Consider the following 24035-nt stretch of genomic DNA (forward strand, 5'->3'; position numbering starts at 1 on the left):
ACTGTTGATTGATGACATTTAGAAATGTAGCATTAAAAGTATCATTTTAATAACTTTTATATCTAAGTTGACAATTATCTTAATCTTTGTTTTTAATAATTTAAAAACCTTACCATCACATAATTATTTGCTTGCTTTTAGTATTTATATGATTTCTTTACATTATTTATTTCTTTATAAGAAATAATATTTCTATATTCTTTGAGGGTAAGCATTTTTAGACATTAAAAAATTTTAATTGAAATTATGATGCATAGATGGATATAAGAAATTTAATATCAGTTCTATTCCCTACATTTTTGACTGCTTTTTGCTATCTCAATTTTTGTGTCTTTTCCTGAACTATGCAGTAGACATAGATTGAGAGTTATACATCTTTGGAATAGTAGTACTTGAGGTTTTCCATAAAACATCAAATTTACTTAAGATCTTCTACAGTGTTTTGGGTAGGAAAAAAATCTTCTGTAAAATAATGAACCCATGATTAATTTTAAGTTTAGAAAAATTTAGTAAACTCCTAATCACTTAGGAGCTAATTATCAGCTTATTAACTAATCATATCCTTTCCTTTTCCCTTCTGCAGGCTATTTTTTTGATTACTTTCCTGCTTGTTAGGAAGGAAAGTGAGAGGAAGTAAAATTCCCGGGCTTTTCTTTCATTTCCTTCCTGACAAGTGTTATTTTCAGTATTGATTTCTGCCTTTTTGTTAACTCTCAGTATATTTAAGCAGTATGACTTTGGATGGAATGTTCCCTTTTAAAATGAGCCCACAAACTATAGTGAGGAGCTCTAGGAGGTAGTTGCTACATAGTGATGTTTTAACGATGAAAATGTATTCTGCACAAGCCCATTAGAAATTGATAGGAAAGTTCTGAAATAAAATGACAAAATAATGTAAGTAAATATTTCTATGTGTGTAGTACATGTGCCTACATATGGCCCACTGGGGAACCATTTTCATTTGAAAATGAAAGGCTTAACCCTGGATGGAAATGCAGCTGAATTCATCCATAATGGAAAAATGATCACTATTAGAAAATGTTTTTGAGATTTCTTATCAGTGAATTTGTGCCTTTAGTGTCGGTCACTGGTCCTACTCCAATGCAAAAATTCTTCAGGAGTATAGCAATTCATAATGAAGTTAAAGCTTCCAGAAGATAAGAATCTGACCTCTCAAGAAATCTGAAGATGTTCAGGATGTTTCTTCTGTGATTAGACCATAGTACAATAGAAACCAACTAGGTCATCGGATGTATGATCTCAGAAAACAGCCCCCTTTTTGTCCCCTGAAAAATCAGGTCAAAAGTCCGGGTGCAGCTCTTACACGGATGACTGCCTGCTGTTACAAGGTAAAATTCTGCTACTTTCCACCACTTTCTATGCAGCAACCATGGCAAGGAGTACTCAGAAAAATTCCATTTGGTCTCCGAGTTACCCTCTGTGCCACTGCCTAGAGAATTCTCTGAAAGGAATCCTGACCAAGATTGTACTACCATCTTCTCTCTACCCTTCACCTTAATATTGGCAGAGATTCCACAGAGACAAATGGAACAAATATTAGCCAAATGGCCACAGTTTCTTTATGTGAGGGGCTGCTCTCAGATGATTCTTGATAGGATTATGATATAATTGACATCTAGCTTTATCGTTAATGTTTGCATTAACATATGTTCTTCTGCTTTTAAATGTCTCAGTGAAAATCTTTCCCCAGTCTAAGATTCTGTGTATGGATAATTCAGGTTTAACTTTCTCTTATGCCTCATCTAATCTATTAATCGCTGAATGCTCAGTAATGCTTTTGCAAGATGAATCTGTCTTACCTTTTTCTGCATTTTTTAGCCATTGTAAGGCCCCCCCTTTCACAATATTTAGATCATTCTAAGTGTCCAGAATGCATGGTTCTTTTCTTAAAAAAATTTTAAGTAATAGGCAATTTATCAGTCAGTAGCTTTGCAAGGAGTAAGTAACTTAAAAACTATTTCCTTTTGACACCATATTATTCAATAGGGTATTTTGTTCAGGTGAAAATTCCTACAAAGGTAAGGTTGATATTACTGTAACATTTTAGAATATTTGGTAAGTTTACCTTTGGTGAAAATGGCCTACTTTATTATCTATTGTATTTGAATAACATTTCATTAATTTTTGCTAACACTAATGCCTCCTTTAACAGTTTTACATATTTTTTCCTATTTTTACCAATATTAGCTACAATTTCTATCTCTGAGACTATCAGATTTGGCATAACTAGTACACTTAGAAAACAAAATACTAAAATCATTTCCATTAACATTTAGAAATAAAATTATTCAGTATGTACTCCTGGACCATGACATTTAAGTAAAAACTGAAGATAATTTCCCTTTGACTTATGATTCAATCACTTGGTAGTTTTTCCTTATTCTTATTCTTATCACCTAAAAATTAATATTGTGTATAATTACCATATTCTTATCTGTAGTTATCTGTGAAATGTTTCTGTTTTAATTTCATATCATTTCTTTAAAACCTCAGGCTTTCACCGATTTTACATTCTTTCATTTGACTAAAGGAATAAACATCTATGAGTTCCAATTATGTATTAGGTGCAAATTATGCTGATATATTTGTATACCTTTTGCAATGTTCAAAATAGCTTCTGATAAAGTTGTCAAATCTGACCAAAATATCATAAAAATCAGAACTACTATGCCTTTTTCTGTAGATCAAATCAAAGATGGCCTTAATTGTAAGGTTATACATTCATGTCAAATGTATAATACTTTTTTAAACCAGTTTTAAATCTATACTGTTTCCCCAAACTAATAATTAGTAGCATGTATGTAGTTTCTGATTCCAAAGTCTCCATAATTGTTATTTTTAAGAACTTACAATTTTACTATCTTGATCTTTACCTGCATATGTATATTTACGCATTTATATATGCATTGCATTTATATATACACATAAGTATATATATGCAGGTAAAGGTCAAAGTAATTAAATATATATATTTTATGTATACTTTATACTAATCAGTTCAGTTCAGTCGCTCAGTCGTGTCCAACTCTTTGCGACCCCATGAACCACAGCACGCCAGGCCTCCCTGTCCATCACCATCTCCTAGAGTTCACTCAGACTCACGTCCATCGAGTCCGTGACGCCATCCAGCCATCTCGTCCTCAGTCGTCCCCTTCTCCTCCTGCCCCCAATCCCTCCCAGCATCAGAGTCTGATCCAATGAGTCAACTCTTCACATGAGGTGGCCAAAGTACTAATACTTATACACATATATACATACATATCAGAGAAGGCAATGGCAACCCACTCTGGTACTCTTGCCTGGAAAATCCTGTGGACAGAGGAGCCTGGTAGGCTGCAGTCCACGGGGTTGCGAAGAGTCGGACACGACTGAGCGACTTCAGTTTCACTTCACTTTCATGCATTGGAGAAGGACATGGCAACCCACTCCAGTGTTCTTGCCTAGAGAATCCCAGGGACGGGGGCCTGGTGGGCTGCCGTCTGTGGGGTCGCACAGAGTCGGACATGACTGAAGCAACTTAGCAGCAGTAGCAGCATACATATATATACAGAGTAATTTCATTTAGAATCCTACTCAAAATTTCCTTCCACTTTAATTTTTTTAAGATTTCCACAAATATACATCATGATTTTCCTTAGAGGGAGATCTAGCAAGTAAAAAAGTAATTCTTTCTTGATTTCCTTTCTCAGAATGTCTTTTATTTTAAATGTGATGGTAAAAATTATACTAAAAATGCATTTATCAGGACTTGAAAGGCAGTGAGAGTGATTCAAGCTCAGAGGAGGAACGGAGAGTCACTACCCGAGTTATTCGCCGACGTTTGATTATAAAGGTATCCCACAGCTAGATCAGTGTGGGGCAATGCTGTATTATTAGAACCTTCCATGTGGTTTGGAAAATTCAGCATGCTTGGTAACTAAATGGTGCTATGTGTGTCTTTGCATATCTGAAAACTGGTAAAAACAACCACTGAAAGGAAAAACCCATGTCGCATGGTAGTGAGCATTCTGTCTAGGCCTGTGTTTGACATCTGGTGGTTGTCATTTTATCTGAGAATTCTTGGCATTTGTATACTGCTTTTCTTGGAGAAGTGTTCTGTGTGTGAACAAAGATCCTATCTTGGTGAGAGAATAGTTCATATCAAATGAAATGTTCAACTAAAATCCCAGAGGCTCTTATGAAGTATGAGGTTAAGATAAAGAAGAAAGAGAAGAACGAAAAGGCTCCCTTCTCAGTCCTACCAGTTTTTAAGTTAAAATCAGTTCTTCTTTATCAATCAGTGACTAAGAATTCGGTGTTACAGCCTGGCATCGATGTATGTGACACAATGTAAACCAAGCAAAACTTCCTGAAATAAGGTTTTTAACTTGATTGACATACAAAAAAATCAGGCTGTATTTTTTTAAGTAAGGGAAGCAAGTCTTACTGCAAGTGAAAAATGTAATTCCACCCTGTTAGAGTATAACTGAACTATGAATAAATCTTGATTTCCCCCACAAAGGCCTTTTGAAGTACTGACCTTGTTCATGGGAGATCCCGCAGACACCTTGCAGTATGCTGTTTATCTTCATTACTGTGTCTTTAGAGAGATCTTTCTTGATGTCAGAATAATTTGAGTGCAGAGAACTAGGAAGCCATTTTCAATACACGCCTTGAATGTGGTCCAAATAACCTGACGCTCCTTGGTTGGCAGCTCTGAAGAGAAAGAAAGGAAAGGAAATATCTATTGAAAACCATTTATCAAACTTTTCACCCATTTCCAAAATGTCAGGAGACCCAACAGAGAGGCAGGGACATTGGCTTATGTATCCCAAACTTCTCAATCCTGCTGCTTATAAATACTTTTCATGTAGATGAGAAGAAAGAAGAGAACTAAATATGCAAAATCTGTTCTAGTCTAATTTTTCTAATAACTCTGGAAACATCAGAGAAGAAAATAAGTCCTTGTCTAAATCCTAAATTATCCACAAATCAACCTCAAGCTCAATAGGTGCCATCACTTCTTTGAAAATTACAGGTAGGCAAGCCAAATTACCTGCTATCTATAAAGTCCTCATAATCTCATAAAGATACCTTCCACACATTTTCTGGGATTAAAGGGAAGAAGTATTTAATTTGTTTTTTCAGAACATAGTCTGAAATATTCTGCCATTATTCTGCTCAGGCTTTGCTAGTCCCATGATTACTCTCTTTAAGAAGTGCTATTTTAAAGTAAAACATCTAGACAAAGCAAACCAGACACAATGGCTTTATGCTTAACATATGACATACTCATGTTGCATCAAACTCACCTCATTCATTTATAACAGCTGCCCAGTAAAGAAGTTGACTCCTCTACATATGACAGAAGGAAGTAGACATAATCCTGCATAAAAAGTGGGAGAAAATGTAGAGAAGTTTTACTCTGGAGAATACTCAAACAAAACAATAGGAACATCAACCCCCTCCCTAAGTCAATGAGGGTTATTTTAGTCTCCTAATATTCTAGACATGCACTTGCAAGTCAGCTTTTAGGTAATTTTGTTAACATAAATTATTTATATATTTAAGTGTAACATATAATTATATATATATATAAACATTTTTATTAAGAGCTTAAGTTTAAAAGGCTGAAATACACTATGATGTTATAGGCTTCATAAAACACAGGAGACCGTGTGCTCTCCAAATCTTCACTTCTTGAAGTCAGTGTAATTTTAGGGAGGTTGAGTGGAATCATCAGAAGATAGATTTTATAAATGGGGAGGCCATTGTATAAATAATGGAATCACTTAAACAAGCTTTGAGAAGTGTCTTTTATATGTGTCAAAAGCTAAAGAATAACTATAATTATAATTGGAAGGTATAACAGGTATAACAAAAAATTTTTGTAAACTATATATATAGAAATCTTTCTGGTTACTTTTTTCCTGATCAGATTTTGGGGGCCCTTGAAAAAGAACACATTTCTTTTGCTTTTTCTCTTTATTCCATACACTCTTACCTTTGTAATGTAAAGGAGCTTGAGACTGCAAGTATGACATGGTAAATGTCACATGGGATCCATCTCTGTTTAAAAAAAAAAGAAAAAAACATAAAATGAGAATGTTAGGACCTAAAGGAGTCATTGAGACTAAAATTATTTCTTCTCCTAGATGATAAAACCAAGCATTAGAGAGGAATTGATTTACCCAAAATCACTCAGCTGGATGTTAAAAATTCTGGAACCAGAACACAGTGCCCTCTAGTGACGCACCTTCTACCTGCCTTTTCCACAATACTGTATTCTCTTCCAGGACAAAATGAAAGGGAGTAACTTTTCCTAGATTAAATTAGGCACTTGGTCACTTAGACTTTTCCACTAGTACAGAAAGAGACAGCATTAGGCTATCTTTCTTGGAAACTGTTTGATGGGGCTGGAATGCTAGGAATTTGACCTACTTTATGGAGGCTGTCCAACTTTGGACTGAACCAGGATATTTACACTGTTTGCCGTAGTAATCCCCTTGGCACTTAGAATCTTAGAGCTGAAAACTATCTGAGAGTTGCTCCCCACTTCCAGAGCTAGCTTTCACCAGGAAGTATCAATGGAAGCAGCAGATTCCATTACCTCAGGTCTAGGCAAATCTGTCTTTATAGCCATTGAAGTTGTATAATAAAGAGGATGAAAGCATAATTTTATGATTTTTCTCTTTAATGTCATATGTGAATTCATTCATTTTCTAATTTTTAAATTTTTTTGTTTAATATTCTCAAGTCCCTAAGAAATGAATGAACTTAAACTCTCCCATTTGTTTAAGGATTTTTAAATTTTATAAGTATATTCATTTATTCATATCTAATATAATATCACGGTGGTTTCAAATGCTTGGAAGCAGTTTAAGTAAACTGACCAGTGTCTGTGAGCTTGTTTATATTATTTGCTCAGCAAATTCTATGATTACAAAGGTAAAACCTTAATTCAAACCATTGTGAACTTTGATAAGATTCAAACAACTGAATTTTTACTATATAGTTCAACTGTATTTTTATTTCTACTTTTGAGCAGTTTTACTGATTTTCAAAACAAGCGTTTAAATGTATGTTTTCCCCCACTGAACAATTCAAAAGTACAAAAAAGTTCAGCTTATTCATTCCACTTACCAGAGGTAACTTCAGATTGTTTTATATACCTATAACAGTATGTATGTGTACATAGAATATACATGTACATAGATCCCCAGGATGTGGGTTTCTAGGAATATAAAAATGGGTTATACTATACATATTGCTTAGCAGTTTGCTAAGTTTATATATATATTTTTTTCTCATCCCATCTTTTGAAATTATACATTAAAGCAAAATTCATACATTTCATGTTGTTACTCATTTTATGCAAGAAGAAGAGAAAAACAGAAATCCTAAAATGCAGTACTTCCAAAAGAAAGTACAGCTAGTCTTCATAAAGGTGGCTACCAGGAATGATACTGTGACACTATATGTGCTCTAATTTTCCTTTGAAATAGGCAAGGAAAAAGTAGGTGGAGATATTGCCAAAAATAATGCCATTACCAAAAGTAGCATGGAGATTTTATTTACTTAAAAGTACAAATATTTTCAAGAACTTCAGAGAGCCTCTAATTTACCTGATGAATGAAAGATGAAAAAAAATTTTACATGTATTTTGTGACACCTTACTAACTTTCCAGTCTATCTAATCAACTACTATCTAATCCACTCCCCAAATCTAGTGAGTTTTGCAAAAATCATGCAACTCATTTTGACCTTATTAAGGCACTAGTTGGCCATTTTTAGTGCCCATTTAAGATTAAGATAAGTATCTTTACCTTTAATTATACATAAATAGTATGAATTTTCGGTAGGAAATAATGCCTGCATACCACAGCAGATCTCAACAACCTATATTGCCTGTTATTTATAAACAAGACTTTGCTTTTTTCTAAGGCTGTTAATATAAATCAATATACATAAATGTGTTTACTGTGCTTATAGATATACCTACTAGAAATGTCTTTCAGAGACTGTCTGAAAATTGTCATCTTTCCCCACTGAAGAGTCAATTTTGTAACCATCTCTAATAGATGGCAATTTTAATGGATTTTCCTAGGATCCTGGACTTGTCTTAACACTCAAGGACCTGGACATGTCCAATAGTTACCTCAAACATATCTCACTTACTCATGTTTATAGTTAAATGTTTCCTGACCTTTTTTGAGTTTTCTGGTGCCTCTAAGCCTTTACTTGTAAAATAATGTTTTTTCCTAAATATATAAAACCAACCATGTTGTTGTTCAGGTACTAAGTTGTGCCTGACTCGTTGCAACCCATGATGGACTGTTGTACGCCAGACTCCTCTGTTAACGCCTCTCCCGCAGTTAGCTCAAATTCATGTTCATTGAGTCAATGATGCTATCTAACCATCTCTGCCGCTCCCTTCTTTTGCCTTCAAGCTTTCCCAGCATCAGTCTTTGCCAGTGAGTCGGCTCTTCGCATCAGCTGGCCAAAGTATTGAAGCTTCAGCTTCAGCATCAGTCCTTCCAATGAATATTCAGGGCTGATTTCCTTTAGGATTGACTGGTTTGATCTCCTTGCAGTCCAAGGGACTCTCAAGAGTCTTTCTCCAACACCACAATTCAAAAGCATCAACTGTTTGGCACTCAAGAAGTTGGACCTTCTTTATGGTCCAGCAATCACATCCCTACATGACTACTGGAAAAACGTAGCTTTGACCTTTGTCAGCAAAGTGATTGTCTCTGCTTTTTAATATGCAGTGTAGTTTGATGGGTTTGATCTCTGGGTTGGGAAGATACCCTAGAAAAGGGAATACCTAACCATTACAGTTTTCTTGCCTGGAGAATTTCATGGACAGAAGAGCCTGGTGGGGTACAGTCCAGGGGTCACAAATGTCAGACACGACCGAGCAGCTAACACTAGATTTGTCATAGATTTCCTTGCAAGGAGCAAGTGTCTTTTAATTTCATAACTGCAGTCACCATCTGCAGTGATTTGGGAGCCCAAGAAAGTAAAGTCTGTCACTGCTTCCACTTTTCTCCCTTCTATTTGACATCAAGTAATGGTATGATCAGATGCCATGATCTTAGTTTTTTCAATATTGAGTTTAAAGCCAGCTTTTTCACTCTCCTCTTTCACCCTCATCAAGAGTCTCTTTAGTTTCTTTTCATTTTCTGCCATTAGAGTGGTATCATCTACATACCTGAGGTTGTTGATATTTCTCCCAGCAATGTTGATTGCAGGAGAAAACAACCAACCTGTGTTTCATTCAGCCCAGGCGTTTCACATGATGTACTTTGCATAAAAGTTAAATAAGCAGGGTGACAGTATGCAGCCTTGTTATACTCCTTTCCAAATTTTGAACCAGTCTGTTGTTCTATGTCTGGTTCTTAACTGTTGCTTCTTGACCTGCGTACAGGTTTCTCAGGAGACAGGTAAGGTGGTGTGGTATTCCGATCTCTTAAGAATTTTCTAAAGTTTGTTGTGATCCACACAGTCAAAGACTGTTGCGTAGTCAGTGAAGCAAAAGTAGATGTTTTCCTGGAACTCCCTTGCTTTCCCCATGATCCAGTGAATGTTGACAATTTGATCTCTGGTTTCCCTGCCTCTTTGAAACCCAGCTTGGACAGCTGGAAGTTCTTAGTTCACATATGCTGAAGGATTTTGAGCATAACCTTGCTAGCATGTGAAATGAGCTCAACTGTACAGTCTTTGAGCATTCTTTGGCATTGCCCTTCTTTGGAACTGGAATGAAAACTGACCTTTTCCAGTCCTGTGGCCACTGCTGAGGTTTCCAAATTTGTGATATACTGAGTGCAGCATTTTTATAGCATCATCTTTTAGGATTTGAGATAGCTCAGTTGGAATTCCATCACCTCCACTAGCTTTGTTCGTAGTAATGCTTCCTAAGGCCCACTTGACTTCACACTCTGGGATGTCTGGCTCTAGGTGAGTGACCACAGCATCATGGTTATCCAGGTCATTAAGACTTTTTTATGTACAGTTCTTCTGTGTATTCTTGCCACCTCTTCTTAATCTCTTCTGCTCCTTTTAGGTCCTTGCCATTTCTGTCCTTTATCATGCCCATCTTTGCATAAAATGTCCCCTTAATCTCTCCAATTTTCTTTAAGAGATTTCTAGTCTTTCCCATTCTATTGTTTGTCTCTGTTTTTTGCATTGTTTATTTAAGAACTCTTTCTTACCTATCCTTGCTATTCTCTGGAACACTGCATTCAGTTGGGTATATCTTTCCTTTTCTCCCTTACCTTTTGTTTTTCTTCTTTCTTCAACTATCTGTAAAGTTTCCTCAGACAACCACTTTGCTTTCTTGCATTTCTTTTTCTTTGGGATGGTTTTGGTCACTGCCTCCTATATAACATTACAAACCTCTGTCCATAGTTCTTCACTCTACCAAATCTTCATATATCTAGTTATCACCGCTACTGTATAATCATAAGGGGTTAGATTTAGGTCTTACCTGAATGGCCTAGTGGTTTTCCCTACTTTCTTCAAATTAAGCCTGAATTTTGCAATAAGTAGCTCATGATCTGAGCCACAGTCAGCTCCAGGTCTTGTTTTTAGTGACTGTATAGTGCTTCTCTGTCTTTGGCTACGAGGAATATAATTAACCTGATTTTGGTGTTGACCATCTGGTAATATTCATAGGTAGACTCATCTCTTGGGTCACTGGAAAAGATATTTGCTTTGACCAGTGTGTTCTGGCCTTTGCCTGCGTCATTTTGTACCCCAAGGCCAGACGTGCCTGTTATTCCAAGTATCTCTTGACCAACCATGCGAAACATAAATAATACTCCTTAAGAACTTTTTACAGATTTTTAGTGCTTCAGGCAGGACACCTCTACATATTTTTCTATTTCCTTCCCTCTCTTAACTGTGCTGAATGAAATTAGTCATAAACAAGGTTCAAGATGAATTAAACAAGCATGAACAACAAGAAACATCTTATTTTATTTTCATCCCATCTCTGTACTCCAGTGAGGTAAAATGAGTCAAATGTCCCATGCATGACCTATGAGCCCACAATCTATAAAAAAACAAAGTCATTTCTTAAAAAAAAAAAAAAGAATTTTGTTAGCCAAATAAGGTAGATTTCAGTTAGTCTTTGTTATTTTAAACCAGAACTTCCCTTCTACGGGCTGTAATAAAAACAATCATAGAATTTCTCACCATCAGCAGACACTGGAAAAATTCTCAGAACTACCACCTTTCCCATGACAGTAACGTTAAAAGAATGAGAATCCTGACTCTCCCAGAAACTCAGCTGTCTTCATCAAGATTTGCCATTTTTCCTTTAAAAAAAAAAGAAAAGAAAAAAGTACAGGGTACAATAACTATAGTACATAGTACTATTGCATTGCCCAAGTCACCTCTTCAACAAGAAGTTTTACTACAATTCAGCAGGTCTCTAAAGTGGGTCTGCACTTAAGGTGTTTGTTCTTATTCCCCAAAAATCTTAAGTGAGACTGACCTAACGTTGACACCAGTGAAGAAGGTAATGTGTTATAAATACAATCCCATTTTTGCTGAGTGGTTTTTCTTATCATATAATCATAAAGCTAATAGGTATTAAGTAGTTAGTAGTAGTAGTTTGTCGCTCAGTCGTGTCTGACTCTTTGCAACCCCATGGACTGTAGCCTACCAGGCTCCTCCCTCCATGGGATTCTCCAGACAAGAGTACTGGAGTGGGTTGCCATTTCCTTCTCCAGGGGATCTTCCCGACCCAGGGATCGAACCTGGGTCTCCCACATTGCAGGCAGACACTTAAACCTCTGAGCCACCAGGGAAGCCCAATAGGTATTAAGGAACCATCTAAATCTACTGAGCTATTAGCAGGAAAATATGAGGCTACTTTGGCAAGTTAAGAATTTATTCCCTTTTTTTTAACTCACCAGAGAAAGAACCTTGACAATTTCCTCTTCTAAATCAGATAGCAGTCACTACCTGAAAGATGCCATCATACGTTCCTTAAGTAATTAATCAGTCATCACAGAGGATTCCTTCACTTAAAGATGATATTCTGAAACTATGTACTTCATCAGACATAGTTATCATATACAACTTATGAAAGGCTAAGTCTAGAAAAAAATAAGCTTTTCTCTGTACTCTCAACTTTTCTCACAGTACTTGAAAAAAATGTACATATTACCCTCAGTAAAGGAATTTTAAAATTAAACAAAGAGTGATTAATATAATACCCCAACTAAGGTGCTACCTCAATTCAAATTAGATACAAGGCAATCCACCAAAATGAGAGATTTGGTAGAACTAGTGAAGAAACATTTATTCAAAGTGAAATAATCTAATTAGAGCTCTAATCATTAGCTAAATCTTTTTTCAACAAATAAAACCTTTTTGTTTGTCTATCGATGTATAACTGCATTCTATGATTACATATTTTCAAATTCTTCCTTCTTGGAGTTTGTTGCTAACCATCATTCTTATACGTATTTGAGGTTTAATGCTTTGAATGTTGTTGACTGCTAAATAATTCCATGGAGTCAGTCTTCTCCCCTTGCCCTAGAATAGCAAGTAGAGTTTTATACCTTCTTTTTCTAAAATTCCACAGAGCATGTGTGTGGTGTATGGAGTGGTGTGGAGATCTATGCATCTAGTTTAAAGCTAATCTTTATGCCACATCCTTTAGGGAGAGGAAGCAAAAACCATTCCTGGTGAATCTGTCACAGAAGAACAGTTTACTGATGAAGAAGGCAACCTCATCACCAGAAAAGTAATCACCAACGGGATTTCATGCTTCTCTTGGGTTTAGATTTTCTATTTGTTTGCTATAGTGTCAGCTCTTAAAACAAAAGAGAAAAAGCTCTCCTTTTCACTATTGCTTCCTATACAGATCACTCGGAAAGTACTAAGACGAATTGTTATCCCACAAGAGAGAAAACATGATGACGTGGTAATGGACAGGGACTGTCAAAAAGAAAGTAGAGGATAAAAGCTTTGTGAATGCTTTAGAATATGCTGCTAACAGCCTGGCATCTGCAGTGTGGCAGCTTGAAGCATTTGCTGCTTTTGACATCTTGTGTATTTGATCAGGGTCAAAGAAAAAGACTTTCCTTCCTAACATTCTTTAACACCATATACTTTTACTATCTTTGGAGTTTTCACAGAGAGTATTTCATTGATGGAGGATGGAATGTGCCAGTTCAAGCATGGGAGAGAAAATTTAAAAACCCTCCACCACAACCAAATCCCTTGGCCATCCCCAACCCTAGCCCTCCCGACCCAGTACTTTACCTGCAGCCCAGTGCCTGCCTAGGACCCGGAGAGACAGCACTTGTTTCCAGCAGATGCATAAGGTTTAATTAAAAGTCAGAATGATAAAAGCTTGTCATAAGATCCTTACATTGAATCTAAACATTTTCTCTTTCCAGTATATTCTACAGGGGAATACAAATCCCCTTCTCCCCCATCTTAACCTGAAAAGGATTTTCCTCTTTGGGTTAACAACAGCCCATCTCCCCTGTACCAGTTAAAGAACCAAAGTCATCACCGAGCAGCGTAACTCAGCAAATGAATCTCTAACTCCCAGAGAAAACATCTCTGGTTATTTTTCATTTCTTTCCTTTCTCAGACCTTAGCCTTTTCATTAAAAAAAAGGAAACTTCAATACCTGTGTTTACATAAGAAAAAACTAAACTGAAAATTTCTGAGAAGGAGTAATTCAGAAAATTGGAAGGACTACTGTGTTTTCTGTTTTAAGTAGGTTAAAAGCTGAGCATTTGTGCAACCACTTTGCTCACAGAGAAGTGTGTCCTTGATGCTCAGTGAAGAGAGGTCTTGTTTTATGGAAAAAGGATGCCTACTTTGTCAGGAGTAAGAGGAAGGGCGTGGTAATTTCACGAATTAAAAAGGAAAAAGTGTCTCTCAGCCCGACAGCACTTCCACGGTGTTTAGTTCATGATGAGTGCTTCACTGAGAAATTTCCGTCTCATTACAACAGATTACTTAACATTCTGCTGACTTTAAAAGGCATAAATTATAACTTACTAATATTTTTTTACAACTGGGGTTTGAGTGCCTTGAGAGCTTTAGTGCCTTGAGAGCTTTAGTGATTAGCTTCACAGGAAATGGACAGGCTGTTTGAATGATCACTAATAGAATGAATGATTGTGAAGTATAGTAACATGGTATTCATTCTGATGGCGCTCTCCAGCTTGCCTTGATGCTGCTGAGCTGTGTGGTTAAGGTAAATAGATGGTATTTTTGGACATGAAGTGACAAAGTGCTTTAAACTGTGTCTCACTTACCCTAATCTAGCCTCAAGGAACCAGAACGGAACCTGCTTTTCAATGAAAACTCTTTCACCATGAAATCTTAATCTGTACATTCCTTTCAAAACAGGGAGAAGGTTATAAGGTGAAGATGAAGAAAGAAGTCCGTCAAGTGGAAAAGAAGAGCCACTCATAACAGTAAACGGCCAACCAAGGTGGTAAGTGTGCTCAAATCAACAACAGCAGCACACCTAATTTCACGAAATAAGGGATCCATACCTCCTCCACCCTTCCTCTCTTTTTCATGGAATTACAGCTTTGAATATCCAGTATACAGTTGCAGTCATTTTTATGTTTGTGTATACAAACACTGTTGTTGTTGTTTAGTCGCTAAGCTGTGTCTGACTCTTGTGACCCCGTGAACTAGCCTGCCAGGCTCCTCTGTTCATGGGATTTCCCCAGGCAAGAATACTGGAGTGGGTTGCCATTTCCTTCTCCCAGGGATCTTCCTGACCCAGGGATCGAACCCAGGCATTGTCTCCTGCATTGGCAGGCAGATGCTTTACCACTGAGCCACCGGGGGTGCCCAGACACACACACACTAAAGCTATGGCCTCCAGCTCACAGTCCATAAACTTTCTCTTCACAAATTAGTCAGGAATTTAAATGTGAATGATGTTTTCAGAAGCAAATGTAAATATTGATCAGTGAGTCTCCTCAAAGAGTGAAGGCTGTGTTTAAGACGCAGTAGCTTTATTCATTCTAACAGGAAGGTTATTCGGCAACAAATAGCTCCTATAAATGTACTTGGAAAGTTGTATTGATTCAGTTTCCCACCATTTTTGCAGAACAGCATCTGAGAATATAATTTTGGTTGGAATATATTGGTTGCCAAGTTTAAATGGAGTGACTGAAATCTCTATATACTACTTAATATATTTTGTATAAACAAAGCAAATTAAATAGGCTAATGGGACGACTGTGTTTTGTAAGGTAAAATGTTTAGTGAGCTTTGTTTAAAGTTGTCTGAATTTTTCTTCAGAAAGAAGGGTGTTTTCCTTTAACATTGTTTTCTGAACTTTACTTTGTGTTAGTTCTTCCTACGGAACCACAATTAGAAAGCCCATATGGGGTGAAAAAACAGACAGAGCTTTGAAAAGCTCTTTGTAAGTCTGTGAGACAAAGCTGGATGAGTTCTTAGGGCTGTTCACCAAGAGTTTTCTTAGCCCCCAGAAACAAAGAGCAAAGAGATCCCAGCTTCCACTTCCATTCATCTGCTGTTCCCCAGTTACCAGAATCCTGGTATTTGGAGTGTTGCCATAAGGAACTGAGAAATCAGAGTCTCGTTGCTCCAAATTTTGTATGTGAGGTGACTGTAACTAAGACCCAAAGAAATTCTTAATCCCTCCACCTCCAAAAAAAACTCTTATTATTTGCCTGTTTATTCACTTAAGGATTGATTTCACTTTCTCTCCATGAGGCTTTCTGCCTAAGGCACTGGGGAATCACTGGTAAACAACACCAGGGAGGTACTGGCCCTCACTGACCTTACGTTTGGAAATTTCATGATAGTCAGTCGTTTCAGTATTTAAGGCTTTGAGAAAACTCCTAGGAACTGCAGAGAGCTCTGGAAAGAACAATGTTTGCTATACACACTCGTCCAGTGTTCCAGGTGTACCCTTCACTTTATTCTCACAGTCACTCCTCTTGGATTGGCAGCTTTATCATCCCCATTGAACAGGCTCAGAATTGCCCAAGGTCAGCTAAATAAAAACTGGCAGAAATAGGATACAAACCCTAACGGGCAGCTCCGGAGCCCACACTCTTAACCCTGTTAACCGGATATCTGACCTGGTCTGAGGTGACAGGGAATGTTTTCTTTGAGAAAATGATGCTTGAGCTGTTCTAAAGGGTGAATAGGATTCAGTTGGGTAAAGAGGAAGAAACTGGATGGTGTTTGGGGTAGCCTTCCAGGCACAGGCTACTGCATTTTGCAAAGGCCAGAAGGAGAAAGAAACAAGAAGGGAGAACAGGTCAGTGCAGCTGTGAGAAGGTTTTGGCATTGTGTCTGGAGAGGTAGGAAAGATTCAGGTCTCATAAGCCTCTTTCCACTAAAAGTCTAGGTTTTGCATCACTTACTCTAGCTGCAAGACACAGAATGAAGGGAGGTGGCAATAATAGATGAGCAGATAACCTGTTAAACTACTGAAGATGCTGGCTTGGGCAGTAAGGATTATAAGAGGTAGGGACAGTAAGGCTAAATCAAGAGATAGTGACATGAATTGCTTTTTGTCAGATGATAAGGGTGAGGGATGAGAAAATTAAGGATAACATCAGTGAGGCAATATCTAGAATGAACCCACCCATTATTCATGTCTTACAGCTGAACCTAGTAGAAGACATATTTTTTTTTTAACTGAGGTGTAGCTGATTTACAATATTAGTTTCAGATGCATAACACAGTGATCCAAAGTTTTTATAGACTGTACTCCATTCAAAATTTTTATAGCTTATACTCCATTTAAAGTTTTTGTAAAATACTGGCTATATTTCACTGTGCTGCACAATATGTCTTTGTAGCTAATTTATTTTACACACATTAGTCTGTACCTCTTAATCTCCTACCCTTGTCTTGTCCCTTCTGCCTTCCCTCTCCCCACTGGTCACTAGTGGTTTGTTCTCTATAGCTGTGAGTCTATATTTTGCTATATTCTGTAATTACTTATATGTGGACTAAAAAATAAATAAACCATAATATTCTCCAGGTCCATCTATGTTGTTGTAAATGGCAAAATTTTACTTTTTAAACATTCCATTCCATATATATATACACCACATCTTCCTTATTCACTATTTTGACTCACTTATTTTGCTATTGTTTCTGTTGCCTTAGGAGACATATCCAAAAAAATTATGGCTACAGTTTATGTCAAAAAGTATTCTGTGTTTTCTTCCAGGACTTCTATGGTTTCCAGTATTACTTTTAGGCCTTTAATCTATTCTTATAGTTTTCTTTTTGTATGTTGTGACAAATGTTCTATTCTTATTCTTTTACATGTGGCTGTCCAATTTTCCCAGCATCACCTATTGAAGAGACTGTCTTTTCTCCATTGTATATTCTTGCCTATTTCGCCATAGATTCATTGACCATAAACGTGTGGGTTTATTTTGGGGCTGTCTAGTCTGTTCCATTGATCTGTGTCTGTTTTTGTGCTAGTAGCATACTGTTTTAATTACTATAGCTTTGTAATATAGCCTGAAGTCAAGGAGCATTGTACCGCTAGCCCTGTTCTTCTTTCTCAAGATTTCTTTGGCTAATTAAAAAGAATGCAATAATGCCATTTGTAGCAACATCAGTTCAGTTCAGTTCAGTTCATTTGCTCAGTCATGTCCAACTCTTTGCGATCCCATGAATCGCAGCACGCCAGGCCTCCCTGTCCATCACCAACTCCTGGAGTTTACCTAAACTCGTGTCCATCGAGTCAGTGATGTCATCTAACCATCTCATCCTCTGTCGTCCCCTTCTCCTCCTGCCCCCAATCCCTCCCAGCATCAGAGTCTTTTCCAATGAGTCAACTCTTCACATCAGGTGGCCAAAGTATTGGAGTTTCAGCTTCAACATCAGTCCTTCCAATGAACACCCAGGACTGGTCCCATTTAGGATGGACTGGTTGGATCTCCTTGCAGTCCAAGGGACTCTCAAGAGTCTTCTCCAACACCATAGTTCAAAAGCATCAATTCTTCAGCACTCAACTTTCTTCACAATCCAACTCTCACATCCATACATGACCACTGGAAAAACCATAGCCTTGACTAGATGGACCTTTGTTGGCAAAGTAACGTCTCTGCCTTTTAATATGCTATCTAGGTTGGTCATAACTTTCCTTCCGAGGAGTAAGCATCTTTTAATTTCATGGCTGCAATCACCATCTACAGTGATTTTGGAGCCCAGAAAAATAAAGTCTGACACCGTTTCCACTGTTTCCCCATCTATTTCCTGTGAAGTGATGGGACTGGATGCCATGATCTTCGTTTTCTGAATGTTGAGCTTTAAGCCAACTTTTTCACTCTCCTCTTTCACTTTGATCAGAGGCTTTTTAGTTCCTCTTCACTTTCTGCCATAAGGGTGGTGTCATCTGTATATCTGAGGTTATTGAGATTTCTCCCAGCAATCTTGATTCCAGCTTGTGCTTCTTCCATCCTAGCATTTCTCATGATGTACTCTGTGTATAAGTTAAATAAGCAGGGTGGCAATGTACAGCCTTGACATACTCCTTTTCCTATTTGGAACCAGTCTGTTGTTCCATGTCCAGTTCTAACTGTTGCTTCCTGACCTGCATACAGATTTCTCAAGAGGCAGGTCAGGTGGTCTGGTATTCCCATCTCTTGAAGAATTTTCCACAGTTTATTGTGATCCACACAATGAAAGGCTTTGGCATAGTCAATAAAGCAGAAATAGATGTTTTTCTGGAACTCTCTTGCTTTTTCAGTGATCCAGCGGATGTTGGCAATTTGATCTCTGGTTCCTCTGCCCTTTCTAAAACCAGCTTGAACATCTGGAAGTTCACGGTTCACGTATTGCTAAAGCCTGGCTTGGAGAATTTTGAGCATTACTTTACTAGCATGTGAGATGAGTGCAATTATGCAGTAGTTTGAACATTCTTTGGCATTGCCTTTCTTTGGGATTGGAATCAAAACTGACCTTTTCCAGTCCTGTGGCCACTGCTGAGTTTTTCTTATATATTGTTATATTGAGTGAAGCAAATCAGAGGACTAATATTGTATGACATGTAAAATCTATAAAGAAATTATACAAAGGAACTTATTTACAAAACAGACTCACAGACTTAGAGAAATAACTTATGGTTGCCAGAGGGAAGGATTTGAGGGGGAGACAGAGTTTGGGATGGACATGTACAGACTGCTATATGTAAAATGGATAACCAACTAGGGAACTCTGCTCAGTGTTATGTGTAGCCTGGATAGGAGGCGAGTTTGGGGGAGAATGGATACATGTATACGTATGGTTGAGTCCCTTTGCTGTCCACCTGAAACTATCACAACTTTATTAATCAGTTAAAAGATTGCTTCGGCTATATGGCAGATTAATAAAACACTAAGCATGAATTTGCCATTCACTCTGTTTAAGCAATTGTAAGTGATAAATAAAACTAGAAGAGTTCAGTTAGCTGTCAGCTTTATTATGCCCCTAAAAGTTTAGTAACTTGTTCAATCATAGAGTCAGACTCTGAGTAGGAAAGAACCAAAAAGGTTATCTACACAAGTGAAGTCATTTTTCTAGAGTAACATATACCTAATATCTATGAATAAATGACACCAAAAAACATGTGAAAATGTTAGGCTTCCAGGGTCATTTAGAACAAATTAATACAGAAATGACTTGTCAAAAATATACAAGAGACATCAGAATGATAAATAATCCACTCCATAAAGCAGTGGGCTTGGCTTTGGCTCATTTGCTACACCACTCAAAGGAAAGAGAAACTCAATAGGAGCATTCATATGAATGTGAAAATAGCTTCAATGTAAAGCAAACTAAATGTGTCCGATGGAAAGAACAGTGATTTGACTGCAAGCCTCATTTTACTCTCCAGGGTGGTATTTACCTTTCATAAGTGAACTTAGGAAATGAATCCAAGAATACTGCCTATAATTCCAGGACACTGAATGTGTGCTCTGGAAAAATCAATTTGCAAATATATGAGACTGCTGGCTGTCTTTTTTTTTTTTAACAGAACAACAACTAATAAGCACATGGAATGTGGCCAAATTTCACTGAATATCAGATGGTAACATTAAAATTTTTATTCTGGTTTTATAACCAGTTGAATTTTGAGCTATCTGAACCCTACACCTACCTTTCTTTAATACTGAGTCACAGGCATCCTATTTTTAATGTAAGGGAAAAGCTGATGGCTGAAAATAAATATAAAGATTTATACATAATACATAATGATTTATACCTTATAAAGTGGTTTTACGTTTTTGTCTTACTCTTCAAACAAGCTTCCAGGAAGGTCAGACCGATTTTGATTGCTACCTTTTACAGATGAGGATGCTAAGGCTCAGAGAGGTCATATGACCTTTCTTCTGTTACACAGCTGTGATTGGAAGAACTAGAACTTAAGACTGATACTTCACTTAGTGTCCAATTCCACTAAGCTGTCTTTCTGAAGTTACTTATGAATAATAATAATAGTCATATCCTATCCGAGATTACTATATGCCAGGTAAGATCATTACATAAATTACCTCATGTAGTCCCCAAAACAATGCTATAAGGTAAATACTATTATCCCTTTTTTAATAAATGAGGAAACTGAAGTTTGGAAAATTAAATGACTTACCCAAGGTCTGTAGCTAAGGAGCAAAAGAATAAAACTTGAACTTATCTAGAGCCTAGCTCTTAACTGTTACTCATACTAATAGTTAAACAGTATTTGATTATTATCAGAAACCTAAAAGCATTTTGAATCGAAGACATGTGTAAAGGCAACCTGTAGTAAATTTCTTCATACAGTCCACAGTGAAAATACTCAGTGTTTTGGTTTTGTTTTTTAAAATAAACCTGCACAGCCATAATCTCCAAATGTCTACTTTAAAAATGCCGTTAGAGATTAGTGAGGCTGTGGCATGAGAAGGCCCCCAGATACATGCCATAAAAGACTGTGGAACAGCTGCATTTTAAACCTCTTTCAGGGAAATGCTCAAGATTGCACAGCCACATGGAAGCCAGGAGCAGCAACAGCACCCAGGCCTGCTGGGGAAATACTTTATTACCCACGGTCAAAACGTTAACTCATTTCATTGATGTCTTCAAAAAGTATTTGACCTTCTACCTGGCTTAGAGTGAAAAACCTAGATACACAGAGGTGAATAAAACCTCCATGGCCTCTGCCCTCCTGCATCTCTCAGCCTGCAAAAGGGAAAGAGATGGGACACATGATGTCTAAAGGCTAAAAATACGAAGTCCAAGATCCAAGGAAGACTAACACAAGAACATAGTTAGCCTTGGGGGCTGGGGAAAGTCATGCCATTTATGCTAAGGCCTCATAGGTACCACCAGCAATGAAAACGGGAAGGGAAAGAGGACTCCAAGCAAAGGGTACAACTGCAAGGGCCTTGAGGTAGGAAAAGGCCTAACACATTTGGGGACACGAAAGAAGATCGGTGCCCCAGAGCCTGATGAGCTGGTGGTGACTGAGGCAGGCCCATGATGAAGTGAGAAATGCTTCACCATAGGCCAGACTATAGGATTTGGATTTCATTCTAAGACGTTGAAGCCTTTGAAAGATTTTAAGCAAGAGCCTGACCTAATGTTTGTTTTTTTTTTTTAAACACATCGGCTATGTAGAGAAGGATTGGAGGGAAAACAAGAATAAACTGAAGGGGATGAGCTAGGATGTTATTGCTATCGTCCAGCTAAGCCACATGATAACAGGGCTAGGACCTGGGCTGCAGTTTTAGGAAAGTTGATGGTATCTGATGGCCTGGAGGTAGGATGGAGAAGAGTTGAGTCAAGAATGACACCAGGTTCCAAGGATAAGCAAGTGGGTGGTGGAAAAAGGAACAGGATGGGTTTTAAAACTATCAAGAACTCAGGCCATTTGTCAGTACATAAGTCTGGAGCTCTGAGGAAAGATTGCGACTTGACATATAAAAAGGAGTGTTTCACTCAAGAGGTGAGTCCTGAACATCAGAGAAAGGGAACACCAGAGAATAGATGTGATTACCTAGGGAGAAAGTGAACGTGAGCAAAGAAGGGGCTCAGGATTGAGCCCCAGAGAACAACATTTTGAAGAGAACAGAGCTTTAGAAGGTTGCCTCTGACCTCTTCCTTCCTAGAGATCTCCAAGCTGTTCTATCTGTTCTAATCTAAAACTGCCTACATATTCAGCCTTGGCCCTCTAGCTTATTTATTTGGTTTTACCATAAAATATTTTAATCCTTGCGGTTTAATATCAGTGGATAAAAGAAACTTTCCTATAATGCAGATTGGCTGACAGGCTTTTATAAATAAGTGATCACCCACGTTTAGAGCCCCTTTACTCTTAGCATGTGACACACTGTGTGTTTGGGATCAAGAGAGTCCCACCTTTAAGACATTATCCTAATACAACTCAGCCATAAGAAAGAATGAAATAATGTCATTTGCTGCAACATGGATGGACGTGGAGATCGTCACACTAAGGTGAACAGGGAAAGACGTATTACTTATATGTGAAATCTTTAAAAAAAAAAAAATACAATGATCTTATTTCCAAGACAGGAAGAGACTCACAGATACGGAAAACATGCATATGGTTATAAATGGGAAACAGGGGTGAGGGAAGGAGAAATTAGATTGGAATTGATACACTACTATATATAAAATAATCAACCAGGGCCTACTGTATAATACAGGGAACTATACTCAATATTTTGTAGTAACATATAAGCGAATCTGAAGAATAGATAGGTGTGTGTATGTGTATACATATATATATATAAAATCACTTTGCTCTACACCTGAAAATAACACAACATTGTAAATCAACTTTCCTTCAGTAAAAAAAAAAAAAAATATATATATATATATATAAATTAAAAAAAGACATTATCCCAAGCATTGCTACTTATTTGAGGACACATAACTACAGTCTAGACCAAGAGGCAAACATGACTGTAAACAACACAAGTCAAAATACAGAGCTACAATAAAAGATATAAACAAATTGCTAGGAGAATTCACTGGAAGATGTAATAAACTCCAATGGAGGAGAGCTTGCAAAGCTTCTTGGAAGTGCATATTTAAGGTGGCTTCTGAAGACAGAGTAGGATTTAAGACTGGGCACTGTGATGATACGTGCTATGCTCGCGACTGTGGCCTTTATCCTAGAGACATGGGGTACCACTGGAAGTGTTGTGGTGGGAGAATAATACAGTCAGATGGGAGTTAGGTAACCCTAGTGGTAGGAAAGGGAGTTAGTGGGAGGAGAGTTTGAACACGAGGAACTCAGCTATGAGACACAACGAGGGCCTGAACCCTGGCAGAAAGAATAGAAAGTTGAGGGCAGATGTGAGGAAAGTTTTAGAAGTGTAACAACCAGATTAACTCTATAAAGGGAGTGAGACTGTGAACTTGTGTGTAATCACTAATGAAACTATAGACTGTAAGAGGAGAAAAATAAAATTAGAGATTGAAATAGGTCAATCTGTAGTGCTTCAGTGTTTGTCAGTAATGAGGAAGAGAAATGTAGGCTAATGATGTTAATGTGGTATAGAAGTGGCCTGAGTGAAGATAAACCACAGGCTTACTAGCTGTGTAAGCTTGACTAACCTATTTAGCTTCTCTGCCTTAATTTCTTGGCCTCTATTAGGATAAGAGTAACATATCTCATAGAGTTATTGCTAGAATTAAATGAGTTACTCTATGTATATCACTTAAAATAGTGACTGGCAAGCCCATAGTAAGCACTCAGCTATTATTATTAAAAGTAGTGTTAAGAGAAGTGGGGTCAGGGATATAAATTAGGAGTTTGGGATTAACACATGCACTACTATATATAAAATGCTGGCCACCCACTCCAGTATTCTTGCCTGAAAATCCCCATGGACAGAGGAATGTGGTGGGCTACAGTTCATGTGGTCATAAGGAGATGGACACAACTGAGCAACTAAACAGCAACAATATATATAAAACAGGTAAACGACAAGGACCTACTCTGTAGCACAGGGAACTCTACTCAATATCATGTCATTACTATACTGGAGAAG

At 37.5% G+C, this 24035-nt stretch overlaps 1 protein-coding gene across 1 annotated transcript in view; it reads left to right on the forward strand.

Moving 5' to 3' along the window:
- Positions 1-24035, forward strand: part of ANK3 (ankyrin 3) — a 375681-nt gene that overhangs the window by 342560 nt on the left and 9086 nt on the right. The window contains exons 43-47 of the mRNA XM_052641329.1: positions 1299-1349; positions 3767-3853; positions 12677-12760; positions 12881-12940; positions 14389-14476. Of these exons, the coding sequence (XP_052497289.1) occupies positions 1299-1349; positions 3767-3853; positions 12677-12760; positions 12881-12940; positions 14389-14454 (348 nt within the window). The 3' untranslated portion in view covers positions 14455-14476. The remainder of the gene's footprint in view (positions 1-1298; positions 1350-3766; positions 3854-12676; positions 12761-12880; positions 12941-14388; positions 14477-24035) is intronic.

This window comes from Budorcas taxicolor, chromosome 5, assembly GCF_023091745.1.
Source record: "Budorcas taxicolor isolate Tak-1 chromosome 5, Takin1.1, whole genome shotgun sequence".
Lineage (NCBI taxonomy): Eukaryota > Metazoa > Chordata > Mammalia > Artiodactyla > Bovidae > Budorcas > Budorcas taxicolor.